Here is a 26,673-nt window from a genome sequence, read left to right on the forward strand (position 1 = left end):
GGTGCAGTCGGGTACTGAAAAATGTAAGTGACAGAACTATGTGTGCAAACAAAGTTTTTTTCCCCTCTGATCAGCTAATTCACAAATATATGAACATTTTTTCTTCCTCTTCCTTTAAAACTCCTCCTCACCCTTCTTACTCCTTCCTCCACTTGGCATCCTAACCCACTTGGCTTCCTCACAAGAATGAGAGAGAAGTAAATGACCTTAGCCTAAGTTTCTTTTGCAGGCAAGACTCCTAGTGAAGTCAGTGAGAGTTCTGAGTGCACAAGGAGGATCAGGCTCTAAATTTAAATATGATACTTTTATTTTAAAAAAAAAGTTGTAATCATTTGTAAAATAAAGGGCTTAGAATTAAAGTCACTTCTGAGACATAACATAATCCTATTTTTGGATTGTGGGACTACTGAATGGTAAATAACACTTTTCCCATAAAATGTTTCCATCTGGTATGTTTTCTTGCTGAGATATATGATTATATATATATGATATTTAACAAATATTTAAAGCTATGTGTGTGACAAATTTTATATCCACCAAAACCATTATAAAGGTGAGCTATTGCAAGAAGAAATGTTTCCTCTTTAAAGTATCAGATTAAATGCTATATCTATATTTAAAACACTCTCTATTGCATTCCTTCATTTTGTACACTAATCCAGCCAAGCCAGAGTCTCCACAGCAAAACAAATGACACACTGAGGCCATAATGCAGGTGATATCTGCGGTCAGAGAAGGACAAATATATGAGGATGTCATTTTCTAAAAGGTAAGAGTTGTAGCTATTCTCCCTTCACTTTCATTTGATATAGCTCTGGTCAATTTCACAGCCTTTACCAGTACTGAATGGGGAAATTGGAAGACTGCAGAATCGATTTGCAGGAATGAAGTTCTATTTTCTTTTACACCTCTCTCATCAGAGTCACTATCATTCCTGTGTTGTGTGGTATGATTATCGGCAGCATTCTGGGCACTGCTGATAATTGCTAACAGAGGGTAAAACCATTCCCAGAAAGAGAAAGTAGAACCATGTAAGCAGCAGTCATGACATAGAACAGTACTATTTTTACCTTCAATGTATGCTTCTGCAGGACATCAGTAATGCACTTGTTTAATTATTTCTGAGATTCAAAGATAAAGACTTTATTATCTAAGGTCTTAATTTAAATTAATAGTGTCTTTCTTTGCTTGTCTTGTTTATACAAAAAAAAAATTAAAAATTACAGTGTTACACTTATCTGCTTACCATAGAACTGCAGATCTTGTTAAATCAAAGAAAGAGAAAAAAACTATCAGCATCCTGTTTTTAGAATGTAGTGGCTTCTCCTTTCATTTAACCTGCAGTTCACAAAAGGAAAACAGTTCTGTATGTTCCTTCTGATAACCATTCAAGTCACAAAAGTGAAACTTGGTTCATTGTTATTTTCTCCTAATGGGCTATCATTTGGTCATTGCAAATAACTCTGAACAAAACCAATAGCCTCCAACCACTAATCTCTATTCTGAAAAAGAGATAGTGCTTTGTACTGTTCTAGGTCATTGACGACAAAACAGTTTTTTGTCCATTAAATTAGTTTGGTTGCCTCTTTTCTATTTACTACCAAAGCACCTAGGAACCCCAGTCATGAACCAAGACCCATTGTGCTAGGGACTATACAAATGTAGAAAAGATGGTCCCTGCCCCAAAGCACTTACAATCTAATTAAACCTTTTTAGCTGTTTTTTTCCTGAAAAATGGAATGAAGTCCTTACTGATTGTATTATCCAGTGTATTACACCACTGACCATATCCCCTATAAATAGTGTTGGGAATATTGCCGTTGTTTTCTATTTCTGTTTCATGCTCTTGGTATTCTTCTCCAGTGAATGTAGCAATTTTTGGAGCCCCAAATAAGATGGGAACAAACTTTCTAAAAACTAATCTCTCCAAGGCTCCAAGTCTGCAACTGCAACCACATGCAGGAGAGACTGTACCTTTGTGATGATGCCTCACTGAAGTCAGCCAGTCTTTGGGTGGGCACCAACCGATATCTGCCTGCCGGGACCAGAGCCCAAGCCTGCTTCAGAATTTGGCCACAATCTTGCAAACGCTGGGGCACATGCTTAACTTTACTGCCGGGAGTAGTCTTGTCAAAAAGCACAAAAAATCACGAGCATGCCCGTGGAGGCTTTCCCCCTTAGTGAGTCTGTAGCTGTGGCGTCCGTCCTAAGGCATTCAGGCTCCCACGGCCTCGGTTTTGTGCAGAAGAGAAAGGAGATGGGGGGCCACAGAAAGGGAAGCCTCTGAGTGACTCTGAGAAGGAGGCGGTGCGGACGGGTATGTAGTGGCTTGGCTATAGGGGAACTAGCTCAGAACGGCAGCTAAACTGGGCCCGGGCGCTGGTGAGGGAGAAGAAGAAGAAGAATCACAGAATATCAGGGTTGGAAGGGACCTCAGGAGGTGTCTAGTCCAACCCCCTGCTCAAAGCAGGGCCAATCCCCAGTTTTTGCCCCAGATCCCTAAATGGCCCCCTCATGGATTGAACTCACAAGCCTGGGTTTAGCGGCCAATGCTCAAACCACTGAGCTATCCCTTAAGCGTGCCAGGGTGGGGAGGTGGGGCAGGACTAAGCGCCCCTGGCCTAGTAGGTGGCGCAGGACAAGTACCTTGGGGCAGGACACCTGCCCTGGGTTCGGTCCCCACCCCGGCCAGTCACGCAGTTGCCGCCCCATGCGCCCTCAGACGGAAGGGTTGCCAAGCCTCCAGGAGTGGCCGGGAGTCTCCAGGAATGAGAGATGGACCCGGAACGCGAGATCAGGCCCTGGGGTGAAATCTCCAGGAACACGTCCCACCACAGTTGGCAACCCGGCAGCCCTCCTCCATGTGCCCAGGCCGGGCGGGGCCAGGGGGAGCTGGTGGCCCCGCCAGCCCCGCCCCCAAGGCCGAGGGGCCAGCTCCCCGCGGGGCCCGGAGCGCTGGGAGGCATGACAGGGGCCCGCGCCCCAGCCAGCCGCTGCGAACTACAAGTCCCAGCGGCGCCGCCGCGGCGGGCCCAGGAACTACGGATCCCAGCGTGCACCGCGCGCGACAAGCCCGCGCCCCTCCCCATCCCGGCGCGTGGGGAGGGGAAAGACTACGCGTCCCGGCATGCACTGCGGGCCCCCGCCAATCCGCGCGTGGTAGCTTGGCTGGTGCGGGGCGGCTGGCTGGCTGCGCGGCAGTATCCGCCCCCCGGAGAGGAGCAGGGGAAGCGGCCCCGGCCCCGGCCCCGGCCGTGACATTTCCCTCGCTCGCAGCCCGGGCCCCGAGCATGGCAGCGCTGGGAGGTCGGTGCGGCCGGGCCGGGAAAGGGTGCCGGAGGGGGGGCAGAGCTGGGGGGTGCTTGGGGGGAGGGGTGTCTGGGGGGGTAGAGCTGGGGGGTGCTTGGGGGGAGGGGTGTCGGGGGGGCAGAGCTGGGGGGTGCCTGGGGGAGGGGTGTCCGAGGGGAGGCAGAGCTGGGGGGAGGGGTGTCGGGGGGCAGAGCTGGGGGGTGTCTGGGGCAGGAGTGTTTGGGGGGGCAGAGCTGGGGGTGTCTGAGGGGGGGCAGAGCTATGGGGTGCCTGGGGGGAGGAGTGCCGGAGGGGGGGGTAGAGCTGGGGGGTGCCTGGGGGGAGGGGTGTCTGGGGGGGTAGAGCTGGGGGGTGCTTGGGGGGAGGGGTGTCGGGGGGGCAGAGCTGGGGGGTGCCTGGGGGAGGGGTGTCCGAGGGGAGGCAGAGCTGGGGGGAGGGGTGTCGGGGGGCAGAGCTGGGGGTGCCTGGGGGGAGGGGTGTCGGGGGGCAGAGCTGGGGGGTGTCTGGGGCAGGAGTGTTTGGGGGGGCAGAGCTGGGGGTGTCTGAGGGGGGGCAGAGCTATGGGGTGCCTGGGGGGAGGAGTGCCGGGGGGGGGTAGAGCTGGGGGGTGCCTGGGGGGAGGGGTGTCTGGGGGGGTAGAGCTGGGGGGTGCTTGGGGGGAGGGGTGTCGGGGGGGCAGAGCTGGGGGGTGCCTGGGGGAGGGGTGTCCGAGGGGAGGCAGAGCTGGGGGGAGGGGTGTCGGGGGGCAGAGCTGGGGGTGCCTGGGGGGAGGGGTGTCGGGGGGCAGAGCTGGGGGGTGTCTGGGGCAGGAGTGTTTGGGGGGGCAGAGCTGGGGGTGTCTGAGGGGGGGCAGAGCTATGGGGTGCCTGGGGGGAGGAGTGCCGGAGGGGGGGGTAGAGCTGGGGGGTGCCTGGGGGGAGGGGTGTCTGGGGGGGTAGAGCTGGGGGGTGCTTGGGGGGAGGGGTGTCGGGGGGGCAGAGCTGGGGGGTGCCTGGGGGAGGGGTGTCCGAGGGGAGGCAGAGCTGGGGGGAGGGGTGTCGGGGGGCAGAGCTGGGGGTGCCTGGGGGGAGGGGTGTCGGGGGGCAGAGCTGGGGGGTGTCTGGGGCAGGAGTGTTTGGGGGGGCAGAGCTGGGGGTGTCTGAGGGGGGGCAGAGCTATGGGGTGCCTGGGGGGAGGAGTGCCGGGGGGGGTAGAGCTGGGGGGTGCCTGGGGGGAGGTGTGTCTGAGGGAGGGCAGAGCTGGGGGGTGCCTGGGGCGAGGGTTCTCTGGGGGGGCAGAGCTGGGGGTGTCTGGGGGGAAGGGTGTCGGGGGGCAGAGCTGTGGGGTGCCTGGGGGGAGGAGTGCCGGAGGGGAGTAGAGCTGGGGGTGCCTGGGGGGAGGTGTGTCGGAGCTGGGGGGTGCCTGGGGGGAGGAATGTCTGGGGGGGACAGAGCTGGGGATGCCTGGGGGGAAGGGCGTTGGGGGAGGGCAGAGTTGGGGGGTGCCTGGGGGGAGGAGTGTCTGAGGGGGAGCAGACCTGGGGGTGCCCAGGGAGGAAGAGTGTCTGGGGTGTCTGAGGAGGAGAGAAGGCTGTCTGAGGGAGGGGCAGAGCTGGGGGTGTCTGGGGGGAAGGGTGTCTGAAGGCAGTTAGTGAGTGGGGAAGAGAATTGTGGGTGGGGTGTCTGGGGAGTAGTGTCTGGTGGAGAGTATCTGGTTGGGGGTTCAGATTTGGGGGCCTACCTGAGGGGAGGGCTGCCTGAAAGAGAATGAGGGAGGAGGAGTAACAAGGGGGGGTCATAGTGTGTGGGGTGCTAGCTCAGGGGAATATATGTTGGGGAGAACAGAGTGAGGAGGTGAGCAGTCATGGAACTGATTGGAAAAGGAAATCAGGAGAGAACTGGTGGGAGGAGTTTGCAGGTCAGTGGTGTCAAATCCTACAAATAAAGAAGCTGGGATGCAGGGGTGAGAAGCTATATGTTGCCAGCTCCATTTTTATGGAGAGCTTCTTTGGTTTTGCATGTTGGTTAGGCGACTGGCAGGTGGGAGAGTTGTTCTGGACCTGTCCAGTGTTGGTATGCGGGAGTTTGCATTCCCGTCTCACACCTACAGAAGGAAGTATATGTTTCTTGCAGCTCTCCGAGTTTGTGCTGTCTTTCGAGGCATGAGGAAGGGTTGGATTTGAACTTAAAGTGTTGCTGTTTTTTATTGAGTAGCATCACTTCTCAATACTAAACAAGGACAGGTGACTCACCTGTACTGAGGAGAATGCACTCTAGTTTAGAATATCAAAGCTGTCACATCTTGCTCAGTGCTGTGAAGAGACTCTTTTACTGAATATTTATTTTAAGGGAAGTGCTTAAAGTTCTCTCTGGAAAAAGGAGCATTTTTTGAGAATTACTCTGAGAGTGATTCAACGAGATATTGAGAATCTTAGGCCCCAAGCCTACCAGCAGATTCTTGTGCACATCAGAGCCCTATTGATTTCACTGGGACTTATGGGACAAGGTTGTGTCTGGCTTTTGAATAGGGGAAACACTGCAGCACACTAGCACAAGACAGGGTTTAAATCTCCCATCTATCATGTCTTTTTTTTAAAAAATGTGTTTAGCCCTGAATGCATTAGGACCATTTTCTGTGCAGTCAGCAGCATTATCTGACTTACAGTTTTCAAAACTTCATTTTTCCTGTTGAGCTTTCCTTTGTTGTTGAACAGAAGACTTGTTTCCCTTATGAAACAGGTTGTTGAGCTGGAAACATTGCTCAATTTTCATTTTGGGCTTTACTTTATTAGGAACCATCAGATATTTTCAGAAGTGTACAGTTTTTCATTTTTTTTCATGATAGACGTAGAGTCCTTTCACATTTGAGTAATAATTGAGTAATAATTTTAAGTGCTAGCCAAATAACTTTTGTAAAATACATACATATTTATACATAATGTTATTTAATATTTGTGGTTGTACGTATTTGCTATTGAAAATGTAAACTGTACTTTAGGACTATAATCTTGCCAGTTATTTGAAAAAGTCAGTAGCCAATGTTTATTTCCCATTTCATTGTTAAGCATGTACATAAGTGTTTGGAGAATCAGAAACTGAGTCACTGACTTGTTTCATTCTTTTGTAAAAATGGGATAATAAAATAATTCATATAGCTCAGTAAGGATTGGGATAACTGGGCGAAAGGTTATGTAATATATAAATGCAAAATATTTATCATGTGACTGTTTCATCTTAAAGTTGATAGGTGTAATTTAAAGATTTAGCCACATAAGAGATTGTGGAATTTAGAGAAATGAGGAATCTCAAATCAATAGTCATTCTTAATGCTGATATATGGTGTATTTGTGTTAATATGGATATATTCTTGATAGTGTGCCCTGTTGCTTTTTCTTTATTGCAATACCAGTAAGACTATTTTGTTTTGTTTTTTAAATAGAACTAAGTAAGTTTTCACAAACACTGAATGGAATTCCTTCTTCAAACACAGTCAGCAGTGGAATGGATCCCTTTCACGCCTGCAGTATTCTCCAACAACTTAAAACAATGTACGATGAAGGACAGCTGACAGATATTGTAGTGGAAGTTGATCATGGGAAGACATTTTCCTGTCATAGGAACGTTCTTGCTGCAATCAGTCCTTATTTCAGGTATAGTATGTATGTCCCTGCACTCATATTTACCAAGTGCAAAAACACTTTTATAATTTATTAAATATTTTAATTATTGATAGCAATTATAAAACTTATACCTATCTGCAGCTGTATTCTATGTGACTTCTGCTAGTGATGACATTTCAGATTTAACAAACATCTCTGTTTCTTTAATGATCTCTTCCAATTTGCTTTTAAAATGAATGAATTGGCAGCACCTGCATTTTCAAGGAAACTTACTTTGGAAATGATTTCATCTTCATGTTGTCGTCTTTTTTAAAAAAAACAAAACAAAAAACCTCTTCTCTGTGGGAGATCCATTCCATGTTTTTTTATTATCATAGCATTCAAAATTTACTTCTTTCCTTTTTAACATCATTCATTCTGACATATTGACATGCAATGCATTACAACTTATGATCCTGGGTTGAGTGTGCAGACTGGAAATTTGAGAGAACCTATTTATATATGTAAATTGAGCAAACTAGATATGGAATTAATGAGACACAAACATGAAACTCCAAACTGTCATTTCTGAGTCACTTATACTCTTACAAGTGCACTTTATATTTAGGTAACTGACCGTGACAGCATTATATGAATGATGATCAGATATTTGCTGTTAATAGGGCTGTCAAGCAATTAAAAAAATTAATTGCAATTAATCGTGCTGTTAAACAATAATAGAATACCATTTATATCAATATTTTTGGGTGTTTTCCACATTTTCAAATATATTGATTTCAATTTCAGTACAGAATAGTGCTCACTTTATAATTTTTATTATAAATATTTGCACTGTAAAAATAAAAAATATTTTTCAATTCACTTAATACAAGTACTGTAGTGCAATCTTTTTATCATGAAAGTTGAACTTACAAATGTAGAGTTATGTACAAAAAATAACTGCATTAAACAATAAAACAATGTAAAACTTTAGAGCCTACAAGTCCACTCAGTCCTATTTCTTGTTCAACCAATCGCTCAGGTAAACAAGTTTGTTTACATTTGTAGGAGATGATGCTGCCTGCTTCTTGTTTCCAATGTCACCCAAAAGTGAGAACAGTCATTCGCGTGGCACTGTTGTAGCCATCATTGCAACGTATTTACGTGCCTGATGCGCTAAAGATGCATATGTCCCTTCATGCTTCAATCACCATTCCAGAGGACATGAGTCCATGCTGAAGATGGGTTCTGCTCGATAATGATCCAAAGCCGTGCAGACCAACGCATGTTCATTTTCATCATCTGAGTCAGATGCTGCGAGCAGGAGGTTGATTTTCTTTTTTGTGGTTTGGGTTCTGTAGTTTCTGCATCAGAGTGTTGCTCTTTTAAAACTTCTGAAAGCTTGCTCCACACCCTGTCGCTCTCAGATTTTTGGAAGACACTTCAGTTTCTTAAACTGTGGGCCTAGTGCTGTAGCTATCTTTAGAACTCTCACATTGGTATCTTCTTTGCATTTTTTTCAAATCTGCAGTGAAAGGGTTCTTAAAACAAACAACATGTGCAGGGTCATCACCTGAGACTGCTATAGCATGAAATGTATGGGAGAACGTGGGTAAGACACAGAGCAGGAGACAGACAATTCTCCCCCCAAGGAGTTCAGTCACAAATGTAATTAACGCATTATTTTTTGAACGCTTGGAAGCATGCCCTCTGGAATAGTTGACAAAGCATGAAGGGGCATACGAATGTTTAGCATCTCTGGCATGTGGCTGGCTACAAAAATGCCATGTGAACGTCTGTTCTCACTTTCCGGTGACATTGTAAATAAGAAGTAGGCAGCATTATCGCCCGTAAATTTAAACAAACTTGTTTCTCTTAGTGATTGGCTGAACAAGAAGTAGGACCGAATGGACTTGTAGGCTCTAAAGTTTTACATTGTTTTGTTTTTGAGTGCAGTTATGTAACAAAACAAAATCTACATTTGTAAGTTGTGCTTTCACGATAAAGAGATCGCACTACAGTACTTGTATGCAGTGAATTGAAAAAATACTATTTCTTTTATCATTTTTACAGTGCAAATATTCGTAATATAAATAATATAAAGTGAGCACAGTACACTTTGTATTCTGTTGTAACTGAAATCAATATATTTGAAAAATGTAGAAAAACATCCCAAATATTTAATAAATTTCAATTAATATTCCATTGTTTAACAGTGCGATTAAAACTGCAATTAATTGTGATTAATTTCTTTTAGTTAATCCCGTGAGTTAACTGCGATTAATTGACAGCCCTAGCTGTTAGAATGGTATGCACATTATGATAAACTATATTACAGTTATCTTTAGACCTGTAGATAGAAGGGAATTGAAAATTAAACTGCTAAATATTTTTCTTTTGTAGATCTATGTTCACTAGCGGCCTTACAGAAAGTACCCAGAAAGAAGTTCGTATAGTTGGTGTTGAAGCAGAGTCAATGCATTTAGTATTGAACTATGCATATACCTCCAGAGTAATGCTGACAGAGGCCAATGTCCAAGCTTTGTTCACTGCAGCTAGTATCTTCCAGATCCCTTCCATACAGGACCAGTGTGCTAAATATATGATCAGTCATTTGGACCCACAAAACTCTATTGGGGTGTTTATCTTTGCTGATCACTATGGTCATCAGGAACTCAAAGACAGATCACAAGACTACATTCGTAAAAAGTTTCTGAGTGTCACCAAAGAGCAAGAGTTTCTCCAGTTGAGAAAAGACCAACTCATAAGTATACTGGACAGTGATGACTTAAACGTAGACAAAGAAGAGCATGTTTATGACAGCGTTATAAGGTGGTTTGAACATGAACAAAATAAAAGAGAAGTGCACCTTCCAGAAATATTTGCCAAATGCATCCGCATGCCTCTGTTGGAAGAAACATTTTTAGAGAGAATCCCTCCTCTGTTTGCACAGGCTATAGCCAAAAGCTGTGTACAAAAGGGACAACCTAGTGCCAATGGCTATACACAACGGCTTGGAATGACTGCTTCTGAAATGATCATGTGCTTTGATGCTGCCCACAAACACTCAGGAAAGAAGCAAACAGTGCCTTGTTTAGATTCAGTCACAGGGAGAGTGTTTAAACTATGCAAACCACCAAATGATTTGAGGGAAGTTGGAATTCTTGTATCACCTGATAATGATATTTACATTGCAGGAGGCTACAGGCCAAGCAGCAGTGAGGTCTCCATAGACCACAGAGCAGAGAGTGACTTTTGGATGTATGATCACTCTGGCAATAGATGGCTACCTAAAGCTCCTTTGCTACGAGCCAGAATAGGCTGCAAACTGGTTCATTGCTGTGGTAAACTGTATGCAATAGGTGGTCGTGTTTATGAAGGAGATGGTCGAAATTCACTAAAATCTGTGGAGTGTTACGACAGCAGAGAGAACTGTTGGACAGCTGTCTGTCCAATGCCTGTAGCAATGGAATTTCATAGTGCTGTGGAATATAAAGAGCACATCTATGTTTTACAGGGTAAGGTGCTTTAACTGTGTAAGCAATTTTGTTTTATCAGTAGGGAAGGGAGTTGTCTAGTTCCAGTGCTTCTACTCCTTTGAACTTCCTAAATTGCTCACTTCCTGCAGATTTTAAGAGTGCCAGAGGAGTAGGGAACCGAGAAAATGGGAGTGGGGGAGAACAGAGGGGAGGTGGGAGAGGCAGTGGAGAATGGAAACGTGACATTTCTCCTCAAGGGGCGGTGGCATTTCCACCTCTTGTACACTTTAAGAAGCTCATTGTGAGGGGGAACTTGTTGCCTCCACATCCCATGTAATCTGTAGGCTTACTGGGGGCTTTTACAACCTCTCCTTACTTCCTGAGAGGCTTAGTAAGCTCAGTACAGCTGGTCAGAAAACTTTTGTCCATTGGAGAAAAAAATCCAGTTTTTGACCACCTCTGGCGATGAGCCTCCTATTTTAACACAAGGTTATACAAGGTGAAGGAGAATTGGAGGAGATTAAATAGACTTCATGAAATTGTGATTATTTACAAACCCTAGCGATGTGTTGTCTAAGATGGAGTCTACAAGTATGCCCAAGGAGCAAGAGATTTTACAGTGAAGGGGAAATGCTGAGGAACTTGACAGAGTTTACCAGTAGGATATGCAGCAGTCTGTTCTGAGATCCTGAATTCATTATAGTGATGTCAACTACTGTGCCATAATTAAAGGCCTCAGTTATTTTGTTATTAAACCATTACCAATGGAATTCTATCACTCTGCTATAAGAATATATGGAGACCTAATTGTAACATACTTCATAGAAATGTAGGACTGGTAGGGACCTTAATAGGTTATCTAGTCCAGTCCCCTGCACTGAGGCAGGACTAAGTATATGTTGACCATCCCTGATAAGTGTTTGTCTATCCTGTTCTTAAAAACCTCCAATGAGGGAGTTTCTACAGTCTTCCTAGGTAATTTGTTCCCATGCTTAACTACCCTTATTTCCTAATGTCTAACCTAAATCTCCTTTGCTGCAATTTAAGCCCATTGCTTCTTGTCCTCTCCTCAGTGGTTAAGAACACTTTCTCACTTTCCTCTTTTTGTAACAACCTTTTACATACTTGAAGACTGTTATGTCCCCCCTCTGACTTCTCTTCTCCAGACTAAACAAACCCAGTTTCTTCAATCTTTCCTTGTTGGTCATGTTTTCTAGACCTTTTAATAATTTTTGTTGCTCTCCTGTGGACTTTCTCAAATTTGTCCACAGCTTTGCTGAAGTGTGGTGCCCAGAACTGGACACAGCCAAGAATTGGTTTTGTAGAATTTGAGATGATTATTTGAGTGGGAGGCCCAAGATCTGCAGAGAAATCCCACACATCTCTTTAAGCACCTGTAGAGGCTCAGGGCTCAATATGTCAGTCCTGGGCCTTCTGTTGGCTACTTTTCCTGACAGACTCCCCTCTCTGATCTTGCCAATCTTTGTGAAGGGGAAACTACAAAAGATGCTGACAGTTCAGCATTACTTCCAGAGGGAGAAGAAACCAATGTAGGTTTGCAAAGAGGCAATATTGTAAATCAGTGCCATGATTCCCTCCCAGCTGCACACCACAGCTGCTCTGAGTGGGATTGATAGGATTCCGTGGGATCTGGAAAGAATTCTACAGAGTGGTTGCTTTTTCTTTTTATTGTGCCTGGACTAAGTGAGCAGGGAGAGCCAAATTTTGTTAGTGAAAACCATGTGGTAGTATGTCAGTCTGGAGTTTCAGCTAGAATTCTGAGTTTACCAACTTTTTATTTGGGTTTAAGTCAAATGACCCTTAGGGTGTGTCTTATTGAAAGGGAGTGCTAGGGGTAGATTTGGTGCAATGCATAGAATGTTGTTCATCCATTAACATTTTGTTTCAGCCTGTTGCTTAAATATCTACATTCCTCTTATTAAAAGCTTTTTACAGAAAGTATGTCACCTTTTACTATTTTTCTGAAATAACTAATTGGTAGAAAACTTACTATCGTATTTCACTAAAAAAATCCTGTATTTTCCAAGTGGAAACTTCAGAATAAGAGTATTATTGCTCACATCTTACCAGATGCATGAGAATGCACCTATGCAACTTTTGCTTTTGGATGGTTCTATAGGTTAACTTGATGCTTACACAAATAAAGAAGCTAATTTATTGTGCTACCCAGCCCCCGGTTACATACAGTATAACTGTCGATTACTTTCCTTACACTAAGCCTCATGGGCAAAACATTATTAATTTCCACTGTAGTATTGGTGCAAAAACTGCATTCTGCAACTTCCATTACCTAGAAAGAAGCAGCATGGCAATTGCTACTGTTCACAAGTAAGTAGTCTTGTGCACTTGCCATAAAAATATACACTTGCCACACACAAGTACACCAAACAAGTTCATAGGATTCAAGTACGGGGGCTGACTTTGGCTGTAAAAGACCCATTGGAATGCAACTGTTAATTTATTTAATTTTGTGTATCAGTGTAGAGAAATCTATAGGTACCCATGTAGCTTAATCTTTTAAACTAAACCCCACCCCTTTCAATTTCCTGCCATTCTTGCAGACTTTTCTTCCATTCAATTATAGGAGTAAGGATACTTATCTACACTGTTGCTTGGCAAGATGTCTTAAAATGTATATGGAAGATGCTATTAAATATAATTTGAAGTACATGCTCTCGTGTGAGGGGAAAAATAAGTTTGTTATACTATATTCCCTACCCTTTGAGGAAATTGATTTATTTTTTTTTAAGCTGTAAAAGATAGCTTCACCAAGAATGTTTTCTAATCCGCACTATCCTTACCCAAATTGGAAGAGCACCAGCTTTAGTTTCCGTGTGTCTGAACTTCTGTCGTTTTCAACTTGTAGCTAGTAATCTGTGCAGTCAATATATGAAGCTCATTACTGTCCAAACCAAAAAGAAGTAATCTTGAATTAGTTAGCAGGTTTATGCAAGGACTCAATTTGGTATCCTTTTAAACAAACCATTGCAAGTGACTAATCCATCCATTTCCCTTCTTGCACACAACACAAAAGATTTATAAGTCTGTATGGAGTCTAAGATGCACAGTTATTTTCCCAGGTTTAGCATCTTTCATGCAATTCATTCCAAAGTCCTTTATAATCTATACATCAGTGGTTCCCAAACTTGTTCTGCCGCTTGTGCGGGGAAAGCCCCCGGTGGGCTGGGCCGGTTTGTTTACCCGCCACGTCTGCAGGTTCGGCCGATCGCGGCTCCCAGTGGCTGCGGTTCGCTGCTCCAGGTCAATGGGAGCTGCTGGAAGCGGCGGCCAGCACGTCCCTCGGCCCGCGCCGCTTCCAGCAGCTCCCATTGACCTGGAGCAGCGAACCGCAGCCACTGGGAGCCGCGATCGGCCGAACCTGCAGACGTGGCGGGTAAACAAACCGGCCCAGCCCACCGGGGGCTTTCCCCGCACAAGCGGCGGAACAAGTTTGGGAACCACTGCTATAGATGATTAAATAGTCTTTATTTTACCGGGAAATAAAAGAACCAAGCGAATACTTGAAACACCTTAAGCTTTAGAGCCTTGAAGGACTTTTCCCAGAACCTCAAACATGGTTTAGAAGTAGGAAAGAATCGCTAACATGTACATAGATAAAGCATTGCACTGCTGACAGCCTTCAAGCTCCCCCCTTTTCAACCTGATTTCAGAGTCTGGCAGCCACATGGAACTGTGTTCAGTGTTCAGAACGATAACTCATAACCTCCGTCTTACGCTTGTGGTCTGTTTTTTGTTTTTGTCTTTGTAGGAGAATTTTTCCTCTGCTATGATCCACAGAAAGATTACTGGGGTTTTTTAACCCCAATGACTGTGCCTAGAATCCAAGGATTGGCAGCTGTATACAATGACTCCATCTACTACATCGCTGGAACCTGTGGAAATCATCAGCGTATGTTTACCGTAGAGGCCTATGACATCGAGCTAAATAAGTGGACTAGAAAAAAGGACTTCCCATGTGATCAGTCCATTAATCCCTATATTAAACTGGTACTCTTCAAAAACAAACTTCATTTGTTTGTCAGAGCCACTCAAGTCACTGTTGAAGAACATGTTTTCAGAACCAGCAGGAAGAATTCACTCTATCAGTATGATGAGGTTACTGACCAATGGCAAAAAGTGTACGAGACTCCAGATAGGCTTTGGGATTTAGGCCGGCATTTTGAATGTGCTGTTGCTAAGTTGTATCCACAGTGTCTTCAGAAAGTTATTTAATTTTATTTGGTAACAAGCCTTAGTGATTTCAGTGGTATCTGATGTTAGAGAAAACATGTCTTAAAAGAAATCAAAGCAATTGTCAGTATTTAATGTAAGCTGAAAGAGACAGTTTTTTGTACATGGGGATGGGTGCTCTTTAAAGGTTGCAGGCTTGGGAGGGAATTACTGGTTCATTTTAAAATTGCTGATATTTTCCAGGGGAGCAAGAGGGAGGTTACAAACTGCAATTATCAGCACTTTTTTTTTTTTCTGGTAAACACTTAATCATGTCATTCTTGAGGGGTGTGTTTGTGATAAAAGTAAACCAAGAATAGAAGAGCCAGGATAACTATGCACTACAATGAAAGAAAATTAGCCTTAATAGCTAAGGACATCCAAGCTAGTCTGATGTGACTTTTTTTTTTTTTTTTTTTTTAAATACGGGTAAAATCCTGAGGCAATATCACTAGGTCTTTATTTTAGATCAACTGAAAGTACATAGAGGAACGCTAGCTCCTGATTCTTGTACTGTTTTGAAGTCTACTAAAATGTTCATAATGTTTGTGCACTACCTTAGTTTGAGAGAAATATTGAAGTTGGACGCAGAACACGAAGTATATTTGTTCGAAACAGAGAAGGCCTACTGTCATTTTCTATCTGTGGGCTTTGTTAAAATCAAGCTAACAGTATAAATAGCTATTTTCTGCCAATTACCAGTAAATGTAGTGCTTGAAAAGTAGTTTTGACACTGCTTAAAAACATTTTCCATCCCATAAAGGGCTTAAACCCAAAAGTTGATGGTGCTAATACATTTTTAATACTTGTATGACTGAAATGAATGGGCCAACCCTACACCACTATTTAAAACAGCTTGCTATTATTAATGGAGTCTGTCTTCTTAGGACCCTATCCTGCCATTGTGGGGTTTTTGGTTTTTTTTTAATAACATTTTACTGCAGTGGGAGTTCCTGTATAGATTGATGACAGGATATGGCCTTAGTGGCTATTAATTTTGTGGAGAGCTCATTCTGCCTCTCATAAAGTGTTTGCATGTGCTCAAGTAATATTGAAAAATGTGGCTTAACTTGATGATTCTCCTTTTTTTCCAAATCCCCAATTACCTTTTACTGTTCTGTTCTGACCTATAATGTGAAAATTTTGCACTACTGAACTGTCGTCATGATCCAATTTATTAAAACAAAGTTGTCCACAGAAATCCATGGTTTAAAGAACTTTAAATGCAGATGTAGAATAAGGATCCAATATATTATAACACTTTGTCTGAGGATTGAACATCTAACTTATTTTTCTAATGACAAAGTAAGTTTAAAGTTTAGCTTCTTCTTCAATCGTTAAAACTGGATGTAAAAGGGAAACGTTTAATCCTAGAGCTCATATCAGCTCTGCTTTGCTAGGTGTAATTTGTTACAAAGCTTATTCTCTCCAGAACGAGGCATGTTGTATCTTCCTATATATTTAACTGATTAACTTCTCAAATTGAGGTAAAGGAAAGCTGTTTTATTTTAAATTGTTAATGGTAAGCATTGTAGCAAAGGATGGCCATTATCTGGATTAACAGCTGTTTCAATAAGCCAAATGTTTCACTCAGTACACCCTGGCATAACTGTTGAGAGACTTGGGATAACATTAACTCAGTATATGGCCTCGTTGTCACAAAGTAGGGTTTTCTTTTTTTAAAGAAACAAACTCACTTGGTTTTGTTTTTTAAATCTTGCACAAAATATCAAAAAATGAACTGTGAAACTAAAAGGAAAAAAAAAAAAGCGCCTCTGCATTTACATACCTCATTGTCCAGAGATTGACCAGACTGCTTCTTTTAGGTGTGGGTGCTGGAACATCCCTTAAAACCGTTTAAGATCGAGAGCGTATGAATAGTTGCTAAGAATGCATTTTTAAACAATGTTAAGGTATGTGGCTTCTCTTTTTGTTTAGTTCCTTCAAGATACTATTGTTATCCACTGCCCACAATAAGAATTTTTCTGATAAGGCTATTTCCATGGCTTTTTTACATTTTCGTTAGCTAGCTCTATTTGTGCTATTGTAGGACTCTAGCTGCAAGCTTTCTGAAGCACCCTCCCTTACAATATTGCATTAGTGTGTAAAACCTTTTTTCTTCCAAAAAGTGTTATGTAACTCTTTGTTGTTTTTTAAAAGCTTGATTGACTATTTACAAGATTTCTTGCTGCTTTTTGACAATCTTCTATATTTATTTAGTAGAACAAATTTCAATATATTACTTGAACATATTAAATAGAATTTTGAGTTAACAATTGACTGCTCATGTGATGTATAGAAGTACAATGTGCTGTGGTTAATTCTGCAGTAGGTTTGTTAATTTTGTTTATCTGCACTAAAGTACGAAGATCTCCGTTTTCTTTAACCATTCAAAATAAGATTGTGATCCAAGACTGTAATGTGCTTAAAAGCTAAATCCTGGAACTTGCATAGGAGGAGAAAATACTGAATCTTATGCATGAATACTTTGTTTAAACAGAAATATAGCTGAGACATTTTGCCACTTCTTAAATGCTTTTAAATTCTTTAAAAGTCAGATAACTGGTGAAGTCTTGCTGTAGCATCAGACTTTAAAAATAAACTTGCACAGTGTGAGAACAATTGATTAAAACTGCACCAAAGGTACTCGTAATTTACATATGGCTCTCTGCCCATTTATCGTTTCTTCTGCTCTGGTTTAGACTGCCCTTATTAAATTGACACTTACTCTTATGCTGATACTTTAAATGTAAACATTCCCCCCTCCCAATCTTATCAAAATACAAAATAATTTGTACTCCCCATTTTCTTCTAAATTTTGATGTTGATTAAATCACTAAAACTGATCTTGGTGCATCAGACGTGTGGTGCGTATGATCTGCAAGAAATTGAGGAGCTCCCTGTTGCTGTTTAGAAATGGCATCCAATGTTCAGTGCTCAGGTATGTTAGTAAGAAGTACTGTAGTCCTATGAGGGCAAATGTGTGGATTTTTAAACATTTTGCCATAATTGCACAATTTTTGCATTTTTACTTAATGTCATGTTACGTTTCTTAAAATAAACCTATTGTTGAAATACAATGGACTTCAACAGTTTTTAATTGTAAATGTATTTTAAAATGAAGTTGGTAGAGCGAGCAAGTAGAAATTCATCCGTGTGCTCTCTTCCCAGCTCTGCAATTCTACATCCCAAATATTTGCCATCCCTGCACTTTGAGGTACCCTGGCACACTGTGGTGAGGGAAGCTGGTGGGGCCTCTGATACATCTCTGCTCCATACACATGTAGGAATGTAGAGCAGCGAGTTACTGCCTTTGCCAGTGCAGGCAGGACCAATTTGAGGGTCTCCCCATCTCACACCTCCCTTGGGCTGTTAAGACTTGTGCCAGTTTTGCAAGACTGTTGACAATTTTGTTAAATTGTCCTTTTTTGCATAGCGCTCCCTATCCTAAGGTCACTGAGTACTTTACAAACCTTATATTGAGCTTTCCAGCATCCCTATGAAGTAGGGAAGTATTTCACAGGTGGTGAAAGAGAGGCACAGAGCGGTTAAGCAACATGGTTGAGTTCACATAAGCGAATTGGGACAGAATTGGGAATATTACTGAGACCTCCTGCTCTTTGACTTTAACCACAAGTCCACCTTCTAAGTAACTAGTTAACTCGCTAGAACAGAAGGGGTTGTAGCACCCTTGTCAGCACAGTACATTCTCCAAGATTTCTCTCCTTGTAATGAATTTCACAGTACTTAAAGCTGCATCTGGAGAATCTCTGCTTGTATGTTGCATGGTTTGTTTGTGAGCCTTGCATTCTTGCTCAAGGAATACCAGCTGACCTAGCGCCGATGGGCTGGCTCCATGGTTTCTGGGGAAGGCAGGGTGAAGCGGTCAATCCTGGGTGACCGTGACCATGTGCTGACTGGAGCACACTCTGAGCATCAGTTTTAGAATATTCTGCTTCCCGCAGCAATATTGAGTAGTATTCTGCAGCTCCCACATGAAACCCGTTCTAGCTTTGGCACCCTTACAATGTGTTCAGTTTCTGGGCATTTTTTTTAGTGACTCTTGGCAGGGTTTAGCCACTTGCCTTAATTAATGGTTGGCGTGTCCTTCCTCTGATAGTCAATCTACTTTCCTCCCTGCTCACAGGTACTCAGTAATGTTGGTGCCTTTTCTGTTTACAAACTTGCCAATGGTTGTAAGAGACTCATACTTGGGAGGGAGCCATAGGAAGGGAAAGCCTCATTTTGCCCAGGCTATATTGCAGGCAATTCTGGCCAAGCCTGAAAGGCTTCTGCCAAAACCCAGGAATGCTTCCCAATGAAGTCCAAGCTAAAAGGCTGATCAAACCAGCATGGAGGAGGTCAGTGAAGTCTGTCTGTGTCCTCCTGTGTGTCTGGTATGGGACTGAATACGTTAAGAGTAAACGTTAAATTACTCTCCTCCCCAGTAGCTATTCCTCTGCTTCATCTCCACTTCCAGTGTCCCCACCAAAGACTGGGATGGAGTGATGACTTTGCACTAGGCAGACAGGCCAGACAGAGTACAGCCAGCCCGAGCTAGTGTGAACTAACATACAGCCAGTGGTGGAGGTAGATGGGAGTTCAAATTGATCCCAGGAGGGTTTGAAATAGCAGATGATTTATTTCCCATACAACTTCGGTCCAGTGTCTAAGAATCCTCTGCTAAGGGAGGATTAACCTGAATTCTCCCCTCCACTCTTTCCATTGGTTGATGGAAAGAAAAGACGGGAAAGCCCCCAAACTCGGATTACTCACAAGGATGATTTCTCTGGTATGATAGTATAAACCCCTTAGACTAATCCACATCCAGAAAGAAGTGAAGCTGACAAAAAAATACTTCACCTCCAAGAACAACACCAACCTTCCTCTGGATTCCCTAAGTGAGGAAATTATCAAAGCCAAATAGGGAGAGATTGCAATAGGGAGATCAGATTAAGTCCCAGTCTTCAGTGTGGACAAAGCTGAAGCTTCAAAAGCTTACTAAAACCTATTCTCTCCACAGCACGGGATTTCTAACCAAAGAGACAATAGAACTGAAGGATCACTGCACAGAAATGTAGGAAGCAGAACATGTATATCAATCAGTGCCCTATAGTCCTCAGCCTTGTCTGAATGTTTTTTGTTCTCTGTACTTGCTTGGCTGTGGAGTTCATGGCTATTTCCAAAGGATATCAAAGGAGCTATGAACAAAATTGGCTATAGCGTCATTCAGAGGAGAGGTTTCTATAGATGCCTGTAAATTTTCAGCCAGTGTATTGGTCACTAGCTGGGTATCTAGAAAGCACTTTTGGTTAAGAATACTAAAGGAGATACCCAGGTGAAACTGTGGCAAGACACTCCTGCAATGGATCACCCCCTTCCCGCAAAGAAATGCACATTATTTGGCTTTCTTGCCCCATCCCCCCAAAAAGGCAAGACAAAACTCCATAGAGTAAAATTAAATTTTCACCATGAGCTCCAGATGTTCCTTTAGTCCTTATGGAAAAAGAGAATATCAGAGAAAGGACCTTATCCACCTGCCCCCACCTCCCCCCCAAATAAAAAAAATCCAACCCTGGATAAGATTCAAAAGAGGAAGAGTGAGCAGAACATGGGTTGAGTGCTCGGTCTCAGAAAAGGGATTCTTTACTGGCTCTCCCATTCTCCATCTCCCTGGAAAAGCTTTCAAGCAATGAGGGCAGGTTATTCTATTTCCTGCAGCACTGAAGAAAATGCTCCTTGCCACATGTTTCAGTGGGACTAGAGTTAAGCTCGTGTTACTATTCTCAGGCTATTTAAAATCCAGTTAGAAAACCTGCAGCACAGCATGTAGGACCCAACACTTTTCTTGTTTAAAAAAAAAAAAATAAAAATTTACCCAATAAACACAGTTTCATTAGCACAATCTGCTATGGATGGATTTATGAATGTTCAGCTAACTTTACATGGCCAAGCTGCATTTTGAAAATGTAATACTCCTAAAATGTTTCCCAAGGTTCAGACATTAAGGGCTAGATTGTGTCCCTTATGTCTAACCTTGAGCAGAGGATGGTGTGGCTCTCTGAGAACTACAGGGAAGATTAATTGCGGCTCAGGCCTGCTTTTTGATCTGGTGCAGCAGGGGAGGTTGGGCCATGGTCTCTTTCTCCACCCCCACCCAAAGCAGGAGTGAGCAGCCCCACTGTGCTGAGACTGCTGTCATGTCCTGCCCTGGAGGAAATGCCCCAGAAGATAGGAGGTTTCTTGTACATCCTTCCACAGCTAAGAGCATCATGTAGTTTGGCCCTAATCTCATAACCTGAGTAGAGCAAATGGAAAAAGCAGGCACCTAGCTAGAACTTCTTATCATTTAATCTGATGAATGGACTCTGAACCGATAAAAAGACAAGTGCTTATATAGAGCCCTAAGTGTTAGAGCAGCCCAGCAAAGATAGTATAATACTTAGAATCCACCCACCAGAATAGTACCAAATAAATCCAGAAAGGAATATTTTCCAAACGCCAGCATCCTGTATTCTGGTTTGTAGAAACAATTTGTGATCTCTGCTCTACAGCTCATTTACTTTTGCCGAATGCTGTCAGTGCACATTCTAAACATACTGCACCTACGTAGTTAACAAAGAAAATCCCAAGACTGAGGTTTCCAGAAACTTCATGCATATTGGTAAAATTAACTTGCTAGATTTTACCAAACAATTGACAGTCTAACCTAAGCTGACACAATAGAACAATTACTTTATCCAAGAAATCTGTTCATATATTGGATTAGGGTTGGATAACTTCTGCAATAAAACTTTTAATAAATATTTTGAATTTTTTCAACTAATTCAGATGGTCTCTGTTTATGCTGTGTTAGTGATGGATTTCTGCAAATATACTGATGCACAAGTTTACTGAAAGGAATGTTTACATGAACAGCAAACTGTGCATAAATCTTGAGAGAACGTTACAGTAAAATACATTTTATGTTGTATGTACTCCAAAACCCTGATTTTCAGAGTTACTTTCCTCCAAATAGGAGCGGTGGGAAGTACGTCATAGCAAAACTAACCAACACAGCTCCAATTTCAAATATTCAAAGTGGAAATATTTCCAGTGTTGGAATTTCAATGAAACTGTGAAATTTGAAAGAATGAAAAGGGAAAATATTTCAACATAACTTTTGCAAATTTTCACCTTTTATATTTGTCAACCGACTATAAAGCTGATCTAACTTTTTTGATTTGTGAATTTTAAAAAAACAAACAACACCTCTATTTATTTCTGAACAGCTCTGTTCTCCGTGAACTGCATGTCAACAAGCCAGAGTGCAAGAACCGCTTGTGGAAAATCTGAATAATTTTTTTTTAAAAATGCATATAACAAACAGAAATACATTCTGCTTCAACATTTTATGTACAAAAACAGGAAGAATGTGTCTAATTATTATAAATTATTTGCTCAGTTCTATTTAGAATATGCATCCAAAAACCAAACTAAGTAATGCACCTTCTTTGGAGAAATCTAAATGAGAGAGCCAGATAAAAGTAGACATATAAGTCTCTGGAAAAAGTCTGACCACTCTACTTGTCTAATCTTTTCTTACCATTATTTTCCTCCTTTCAGCAATCACTCAAAATATCTTGTGTAGACAAGTAATGCAGAATGAATCCACTATGTATATGTAATGTACTCCCTCATGGGTGGTCTGCAAGGTTTCACCCTGAAACATTTGGCTGCAAAAGTACAAGCTTCTAATGCCTAAGCCCACGGAGCAACTTCATTAGCTGATGGCAATAATAGTAGCCACTGAAAGAGAATTTAGCTCCACTTTACCCATGTGTTATATACACACATTAGAAAAATAGTACAAATATTTATATTTAATAAATGAAAAATCCTAGCTGGTACAAGTTGTAAGGCACCAGCCTGGAATGGCACAGAGTCAAAGAAGCTTTAAACCCTGGTATGTCTGAGCAAAGAAGAAACAACATTTTTGGCCAAAGGCCAGCAATGCAGAAGCTGCTTAATTCTAAAAGTCTCAAGGAATTTCACCTTTTGCAAGGCCAGTAAGATTTACAAAAACATTATTTCTAAAGGGTTTAATCTCAGGAGAAACTGATCCTATGAACTCTATTTCCCCTGTGACCACAATCGCTTGAGCAGACAGATTCCAATCCAGTACAAAAATAACAGGACATAATATGTGTTGTGCACCATCTCAATCTGTCACTTGCTACTTATCACTGCACAATATTCTGGGATTAGCATGATGTAAGAGAGAGCCAATTCTCCAGATCATCTGCCCATCCAGTTTGTCAGTCCAGGAGGCTTTGTAAATCCAGTTTTGGAACACTAGATATAAATAAATAAGACAGGAAATTCTAAAGTAGGAAGAATTGCTCTTGGAGATATCATTTAATTTACAATATATACAAAGGGATAAATATTCAGACGTATGCCAGCTGTCAATATTTTAAAATGGAGTTGGGCATGCAGTCCAACTTCCAGAGTGCTAATCAGGTTCCTGTAGCAGATGAAAACTGGGAGGTAACAGGTAGGTTTACACATTTATTATGATCCACCAGGAAAGGAGCCATAGATGGAAAGTAGCATGGGCTAGTGTGTGGGGCTGGGATTCAGGAGACCTGGTCCTGTTCCCATTGACTAGCTGTATGACTGTGGGTGAATCACTTCCTCTTTGTTTCCCTTCCCACCTATTGTCTGTCTTGCCAGTTTAGACTGTATGCTCTTCAGGACAGGGACTGACTCTCACTATGTGTTTGTACAGGGCCAGGCACAGTTGTGAACCAGCTATGAGCAATGTGCTTCGCACATGGAATTTTTTGCCCCCATATCTATCTAAAGTGCTTGTGTGATCCTCTGTTACCATAGCATCTTGGTGTCTCACAGTCTTCAATGTATTTACCTTTGTGGTACACTTGTGAGGTAGGAAATATTATCCATGTTCTATAAATGGGGAACTGAGACACAGATAGGCTAGCTGGCTTGTCCAAGGTCAAACAGGAGATCTGTTGTGGTGCACCGTAAGCTCCTTTCCCTCTGTCTATATACTCTACTACTGTACTTCAAAGAGATGCCTTTAAAAAAACAAATAATTTGGCCTCACTTCTGGCTTCACTTTTAACCAGTGGAAGATTTGTTTCCATGCTAACAGGAATAATATTAGTTGGCATTTTGCCTCTACAAAGCTCTTCAAAGTTTTCTGTAGCTGTTGGGGGAAAAGAACAAGAAGAATTTATTAAAACTAAATTGTAAAGGGAAAGGTGGCTAATGGCTTTTAATCTCCAGTGTGCGGTATTTTGTTCCTATGTTGTTTTGGATGGATACAGAAGTCATTACTGGCCAGAATGTTTATAATCTTAAATTAGGTCAGATTTTGGCTTGAACTACTTGAATGTTCCTTTAAGTTCCTTCATGATAGCTGGTCCATGGAAGGCAAATGTTGGGAATCAACTATATAGAGGAGTATTTCTTCTTCAGTGCTGAAACCTTGTGTCTCGATGCATTACGGAGGGTGTCAGATCTCTATAGAACTTCTTAACAGTCCAACTTAAATAGAATACTCATATCTGGTGCAGTTTAATTCTCACCAGCTTGGACAATGAAATCATATTGACCTGCATATCATCAGCTTTATTTTCTTGGGCCTCACTACTAGGGTGACCAGATGTCCTGATTTTATAGGGACAGTCCCAATATTTGGGGCTTTTTCTTATATAGACACCTATTACCCCTTACCCCCTGTCCTGATTTTTCACACTTGCTATCTGGTCACCGTTCTCACTAATCTGCTGCAGTGTTTGGATTACGAACACTGCAGGGGAATGCTTTAAATACCCAAAATGGAGTTTTACAATGTAAGTAGTATGGAAACATTCCTATTAAAATTGGATTGTACAAAACTCTTCTATGAAAGTGTGCACCTGAATTACCTGACATAGATCTTTAAATACTCCTAAGCAACCTATTTATTTTGTGTGCACCCCAGCTATGTTCCAAAGTTCTGAAATGTGAAGTTTATGATCCCGTCCCCTAATGGTTTCTGAACTGTGGTCAATAGTTCACCAACTGGTGATGGATCACGGATAGCTGTCTTGTGATGCGGTACTGTCTGTTTCTCCTTTCCAGCTATTAAACTGCGTTAACAGAATCTAAATATATATTTTTTTACTTTTCCATTTTAGCTATTGGAACCACTGTCAATGTGTGTATGCGAAAAGCTGTATGATCATGTTTTTAGTGTAAAGTACATTCTCATTTAACTTCACTCAGTTTCTCTTTTCGCTTTGTTATATTAAGTGTATCCTGGTCTTTGTGTATTACATTTGGTCAATGACGCATATAACATATTTGACCTTATATCTACAAGACAACAGACAACACTGAGATACTCGCGCCAAACACATCACTAAACTCATCCATGTCATCCTCACCTATAACAGTTTTACATCCAACAGCAAATACTTTGTCCGAACTATGGAAACAGCCAGGGTACTAAGATGCCAACAGTTTATGGACCATCTTGAGGAAGAATTTTTGGACAAATGTACCACATAACCAATGATATACCTGAGATGCATCAATTATATTTTCATCCACAGGACAGATGATCTAAACTCCTGCCTACATTTCCACCACAACCACTACCCATCCATCAAACTTTCTCTAGAACATGCCAATACCAGCATCAACTTCCTGGACCCCATGATAAGTTTCAACAATGGAACCCTACAAACATCTATATACAAGAAATCCCTGGATCACCACAGTCCCCTTCAAAGATCCAGTAGCCACCCCAAACAGCCAAAGAAATCTGTTATCTACAGCCACACACTCAGATACCACAGAATATGTTCTGAGGAGAAAGTCGACAATACACACTTTTTAACACACTTAAAACCAAACAGGGACACTCCCCAGAGAAGTAGATTGCATTATGGAATGGGCTACTCAAATACCATGAGAAAGCCTGCTTCAGTATTGGAAAAAAACCAAAACCTTCTAACTGCACACCTCTAGCTGTCCCCTACCACCCCACACTGGAATGCATATAGGTTATCATTAAATAGTTACAACCCATACTCGATGGAGACCATAGCCTGAAAGAAATTTTTCCTGAGCCCCCTCTTCTGGCCTTCAAACAAATCCCCAACCTCATCATCAGAGGCAAGCTCCTCACAGACCAAGAGACATCAAATCAAAGCAGCACCAGACCTGCCATAACATCTTTCAAGATCTATGGGTCCTACACATGCCTATCACAATAGGTGGTGTACCTCATCCAGTGCACGAAACGCCCAATTAACAGTTGTGTAGGTCAAACCAAACAATCACTAGCCTCTCAAATGACCTCACACAGAAAAATGGTAAAAGACAAAAACACCATATCACCCATGGGTGAACACTTTTCACAAAACGATCATATCTGACCTCTCAGTCCACACGTACCTTGTCTCTAATATTCTGGGACCAACACAGCAATATACAGTACTTGATCTTATTTAGTCAAATTACATAAATGCTGTTTAACAAAAGGTATGGACTTAAATTAACAATAAATACACTCATAAACATGAGATTTTAAAGGTATTTTAACTATAACTTTACAAGGTCAATGCTTTGGCTGTACTAAAATGTTATCTTCCAGTTAATTCTCAAAACTAAGTTTACAATTCAAAGCTAGCCCTTCTGAATGGCAGGGGCCAGCAGAGATGGCCAAGGGTATTGGAATGTTGGTCAATTTTCCATACCTCTATTCTAACCCTTAAAAATCAAGCAAGATGCCTCCTAAAGGCAACCTATCCTGGAAAAATTACCCATTGTTAAAAATGAGCACCATTATTACTTTGCTTCTCTAGAATTATATAACCTTTGGGATACATTTATGAATTTGATGATGTTTATAATAACCAATGCCTTATTCTAATTTGGCTTGAATTGTGAAGAATAGCCATTGGCACCAGACTATAATAAGGGACATGCTCAGTGCAATAAGAAATGCACCTACCATAATGCCACAGCTAGCAAAACCCTTAAGAGATTTCACTGTGGAAG

At 42.1% G+C, this 26,673-nt stretch overlaps 1 protein-coding gene across 1 annotated transcript; it reads left to right on the forward strand.

Annotated features, from left to right (window-relative positions):
- The first annotated feature begins 3,142 nt into the window (after window positions 1-3,142).
- On the forward strand, window positions 3,143-17,696 carry KBTBD8 (kelch repeat and BTB domain containing 8). Its single transcript, XM_038411440.2, has 4 exons — window positions 3,143-3,306; window positions 6,727-6,937; window positions 9,290-10,404; window positions 14,156-17,696. The coding sequence occupies exons 1-4, from the start codon at window positions 3,291-3,293 to the stop codon at window positions 14,617-14,619; spliced, it is 1,806 nt and encodes a 601-aa protein (XP_038267368.1). The 5' UTR covers window positions 3,143-3,290; the 3' UTR covers window positions 14,620-17,696.
- The last annotated feature ends 8,977 nt before the right edge of the window (window positions 17,697-26,673 follow it).

Source organism: Dermochelys coriacea, chromosome 7 (assembly GCF_009764565.3).
Source record: "Dermochelys coriacea isolate rDerCor1 chromosome 7, rDerCor1.pri.v4, whole genome shotgun sequence".
NCBI lineage: Eukaryota > Metazoa > Chordata > Testudines > Dermochelyidae > Dermochelys > Dermochelys coriacea.